General features: G+C 35.9%; 1 protein-coding gene across 1 annotated transcript in view; it reads left to right on the forward strand.

Moving 5' to 3' along the window:
• ATRX (ATRX chromatin remodeler) overlaps nt 1-5,088 on the forward strand; it is a 78,219-nt gene that overhangs the window by 6,665 nt on the left and 66,466 nt on the right. Inside the window, 3 exon segments of the mRNA XM_035889066.1 lie at nt 927-1,039; nt 2,454-2,509; nt 4,206-4,258. Coding sequence (XP_035744959.1) covers nt 927-1,039; nt 2,454-2,509; nt 4,206-4,258 — 222 coding nt within the window.

Consider the following 5,088-nt stretch of genomic DNA (forward strand, 5'->3'; position numbering starts at 1 on the left):
GGAGGTGTGTCCTGAAAGAGTTGACTGCCCTTGGCCTCAGTCAGGGTGCTTGCAGCTAGGAAAAGGTACTTGTCTCAGGAAATTGTAGAAGCTTTGGGAGGAGAAAATCTGGAATAAACAGTGTAAAATGAGAGAGAATGACATGTAGATTATGAAGTTTTACAGCTTTTTAACAAAAGCATAGGGTAAAGGTGTTGCCTTCTTACTGTAATGAATGAATACATGACTAACAGCTCCTGGTGTCTAAAACTGCCTAGTGAAAACTCCTAGGGTAATATTTTTTACAAATTAATTATGAATACTCATACAAAGAGATCAAGAAATTACCTGATCCCGCATGGTTGTGTTTTGACAAAATTAATACAGGATACACGGTGTACATGTACAGGGCTGATTTGATATAAGCTTTGCATAAGAGTGTAGATATGCTATACTCAATAGACCTGTTTCTGTCTAAGGTTGTAGGTGAAATTTTGCTATTCTTTCTAGTGTTCTATATCCCCAAAGGTTACATTTTTGGTGATGAAATAAAGTTTATTTTTACCTGTTCAGCTTCTGACGAAGTAGAATCTTGAGTTCATTTTTTGGTATCTTCATGTCATAGCAGCATTACCAGTCAGACTTTCTTGAATTTTGTAAATAATTTTAAACAGTAAAAACTATTTAAAATGGGCTTTTATTATTACTGTTAACAGAGCCCTTAGTGCTTTTTTGTCAAAAAGGCTGCACCTATTATTTTACTCAGGGTTTAATACACTTGTACGGTTTTTATTTACTTTGATACTCTCTTGCAGAAACAAATGTTTAAGGAATAACTGAGTTTCTTGTAGGTGTGTATTAATTACAATTCAACAACATTTCTTTCAAGCTTGCTAAATTAGAGTGAGATATTTGGATAACTTCAAGTTTTATTTGTATTTTAACAGTGAAAGCAAGTTGAATACGTTGGTGCAGAAACTTCATGACTTCTTGGCTCAGTCATCGGAAGAATCTGAGGACGCAAACTCTCCTCCAGCATTATCTAAAAACAAAACCACAGGTAAAAAAATTTGTTTTTATTTTCAATGCATATATGATTCTAAAGTCAAATAACTTTGTGCTGTTATTTCACTATATCGCACCTCACTGGCGCAATTATGCAAAGTCCTAATGTGATTTAAGTGGTGGTAGCTTAACAGATATGCAACAGGCCCTTGATGATAGAATATTTCAGTCCTGAATCTTTCTAAATGTGAAAACACAGCTAATCCTACTGGTAATATATCTTATATAAAACATGAGATGGCAAACATGCATGTATTTGTTGTGGTAGGGGTTCTTGTTCAGTTTTTCTGCATATGTAAGTGCAGTATCTTGTTTTTTTCTGCAGAAGGAAAGCTTTTGCAGTCCTTGTAGTTCTGGAAGAAGTTCTGGTGATTATGCTTTCATAATTATTTGGAAAAGATTTCCATGTGTAATCTGGAAACATTTGAAAACAAAATAATAATTCCGAAACACCTTGAGTCCTACGCTAGGTCAAATTTGGTATTGGAAATTTTGTCTTACAAATTAGAAATAGGTAACGAAGTTTAAACATCTACTGTGTAATGAGCTAAAAGTTCTGCTGAAGTGATAGATTACAGGAGGATGAGAGCTCCAATGAACTTACGTGGGTTTTCTGGTGTGCAGGTGTTATCTTTTTTAATGCTTTGTCTTCAGAGAGAGTCTGCTGCTGACCTCCTTGTGTCAGCATCAAACCAAACTGTTAACATAGGAAAAATTTTACTTGCATGTTTCTCAGTAGTGCATCTAATATAATACTGCTATTACCAAGCCTTTTGAGCAACTTCAGACAAGTATCACTGAATCTCTGAACTTGGAACTTGCCCTTCCATTACCCAGACTGGTGGATGGAACAGTTACTAATAGGTTGCATGTCTTTAGGCTTTATATTCCACAGTTCCAAAGATCAAGAAATGGGAATTCTCTATCACGCCCTGTGTCAAATGGGATTTTAATCTGTGCTTCCATGATGCGAGATCTAATACTGTGTTTTTAATGTCAAGATGTGTAAGAGAAAATACAAGTTAACTTCTCAGAGATTCAAAAAATGTGCTAACTATATTATTCCTGCCTATACAGTTGCACTTCTATTTCTTCAATATTTCTTCACCAATGGGAAGGCTGTCTTTTCAGCCTGTCAGCAACTTAACTGAAAGTAATTTCTAAATTATTTCTGTAACATTTACACCATACAGTGGACCGTGTTTTGTTGTGCAACAGTTTGTCTCTGAAAGTCACACAGTCTTTATTTATGTTTCACCAGTGTATTGGGTTTGTATAGCAAGGTCTTGATAGTGTGGGGGCTACAGAGGTGGCTTCTGTGAGAAGCATGAATAATGCTATGATGTACAATGTGAAGAACTTTTAGTATTTCTTGCATTTCAGTGGTTTCCTTTAATTTCTCTCCCTAGGTAAAAGTAGAGAACCTAAAAGTAGTCCAGCTTCAATGGAGAACAGTAGAGAAGAGGTAGGAATGAAAATGCTTTTGAATTTTAGTTGCATGACTAGTGCAGAACGGCTAGTATAGGAATTGCTGAGTTCACTTTGTTGCCTTTATGCAGTAAATGTTGTATCTGCTGCATAGAAACATTAGCTGTAAAATATTTTAAAATAAATTCAAAATTTAATTTTAAATTTTGAATTATACTGACTTAGATTTAGGCATCTGCAAGCAATCCTGTTTCTCCCTCCCCCCACCTCCTTTATCAAATCTACTTGGACAACTTCTTTGTCTTTCTGCGGCACAATATTCCTGGGAAAAAAGTCTCTAACACAGTTTAGAGGGTTGGGTTTTACTTATCTAAGGTATGCAATTGCATTTTTGTTAAGAAAGGCAAAGTGTTGTTAATTGATTCATATTGAGTATATTGCAAAGTGAGTTTTTCTTTTTAAAGAAATCCAGTGAATATTCTTGTATCCTTATTCTGTTCTTTGGCTTATGTGTAAACAGGCTCTTACTTATTTTTGGTTTAAAGGAATTGGTCTCTACCTCGTATGTACACTTACACCCTGTTACTCGGATAACAGTAGGTACTTAGTTGTCCTTTTAGGCAAATATGCTTCCTTATTCAAAAAAGAAAAAGAAGATGGAGATATGGGATCTTACATGAGCAAATTTCTTCTATATTGTGTGTTATATACATCAAAGACATTTTTCATGTGGTATGTCTTACTAATATCTACTCTTTTGTTGGAAACATTCTGTTGACAGTACGTTAGTATGTAGAGAAAGCACAAGTGCCAGTTTGCCTTAGTTTGCCTTTATTGCAGTACATTCATGTATTTATTTGATACTGCCCAAACGCAGTTATGATATGCGTTCACAGACCTCTGAAAAATCAGTTTTCCTGTAAAGACAGCCAGCCCTTGCTGGCATATGAGCCAGATAACACGTGTCTGCATTCTGCTGGCAGTTCTTGGGTGTGTACTAGTGATGGCTCCCTAGTGCCAGCCTTTAAGAACCATCCATATCTGTATGTCAGAAAAGGTGATGGTTTCTTCACATAGAGTGAAAAACATTCGTAGACCTACATGAGCTACTGCAGCACTAAGCGCTGTGAGGAATCCCGGTGAATTATAAAAAAGTGAAAATGCACAGCAATATGGAGGAAGCAAAGATACACAGAGCAGGAGGCCCCAGAACTGTTCATTATTAGGACCGACCAGGGATCAGGAGCCATTCTTAGTCCCTTCTTCGGAAAGCGGAGAGAACTTCCAGCAGGCAGCGCAAGTTGAGAATTGCAAGGAGAGAATTTCCTCAATTTCATGAAGACTCGGTGCTTGAGATATGTGCAGTGTTTCTCTCTAAATGTGTCAACTTATAACTCTTAATTTTTTTAAACACACATGCACAAGGAGGTTAGTGAGCATTAGTGACATAGCTTAGAGTTTGGTGGCACCTATTTTTAAATTTTATTTTAAAAGAATAATGACTTCTTGGAGTCTTACTCCTGATCTGAAAGTCCATAGGTTTACTTTAACTGACCTGGCATGACTATTGAAGTTACGTGATGCTTTTTGTTAATGATTTTCCTGCTTTTTTTTGGTGTGGTAAGAGCACTGGTGATTTCTGAGATGTGTTCTAGTTCATATAAGAAGCTGGTTTTGCTGACAGGTCACTTGGTCACAAATGTGTTGACTTCTCAATTTTTTCTTGTTTTTAGGGCAGTAGTTCTTCAGAAAGAACCAAATCCTTAGGATCATCACGTTCAAAAAGGTTGGTTTGAAAATAAAAATAAATAAATTTCTTTTTGGCATGTGAAACTATAGAAAAGTCCATGCACTATGCCAGATACTTTTACTATACACCAGTATAAATCCATTAAGTTACTAGAATGCTGGTAAAATAAATGCCTCATAGTGCACTTAAAATGCAAACCATCTTTCAGGGTCAAAGTTTAAGATCACAAAGCTTGATTTTTATTAACAAAGACAACACGATTATGCTGTATCTTCAGCACAAAGGTGTTTATACAATTGTTCCTTCACTCTTGCAGGATTCTTCCAAAAATGTAAATTGGGTCATAAGGAAAAAAAGTTTTATGTACCTTACTGTTGGGAGACTGTGGAATCAAAATGTCTTGTTAAGTTGTCCTGCGCAGAACCTGTCATTTGCTGTATCTCCGCTTAATCCTTTTTTGCACTTTGATTTAAAAAAGTATGGAGTTAACTGTTTTCCAACCAGTCTGAACCTACAGGAGACAAATTATTTGTGACCTAAGTAACAGCAGACTTACTCTAGTAAAACTCCTTCTCATCTTTTGTTCTCAGCTGATGCTCATTTAAGTTATGTCCTTCATGTTTTTTTTTAAATCCTAGTATACTGTATGGATAGGTGAGCTCGTCTAAATGCATGATTACAACAGCTGCCTTCTCACTGCTCTTTGAAAGCATTGTATAGCTCTCTTCTCTCTCCTTTTTATCCAAGTTTGATTATTTTATCATGTCTGCTGGAATTAAATAATATTCTTCATTCTCCCTTTTCTGCTCATTTTGATTCTATATTTGCAAGCGTGGTTTTATATTTGACTTTAGTTTCTCCCTCAT

The sequence above is a fragment of the Egretta garzetta genome, unplaced genomic scaffold (assembly GCF_000687185.1).
Source record: "Egretta garzetta isolate BGI_Z169 unplaced genomic scaffold, ASM68718v1 scaffold412, whole genome shotgun sequence".
Classification (NCBI taxonomy): Eukaryota; Metazoa; Chordata; class Aves; order Pelecaniformes; family Ardeidae; genus Egretta; species Egretta garzetta.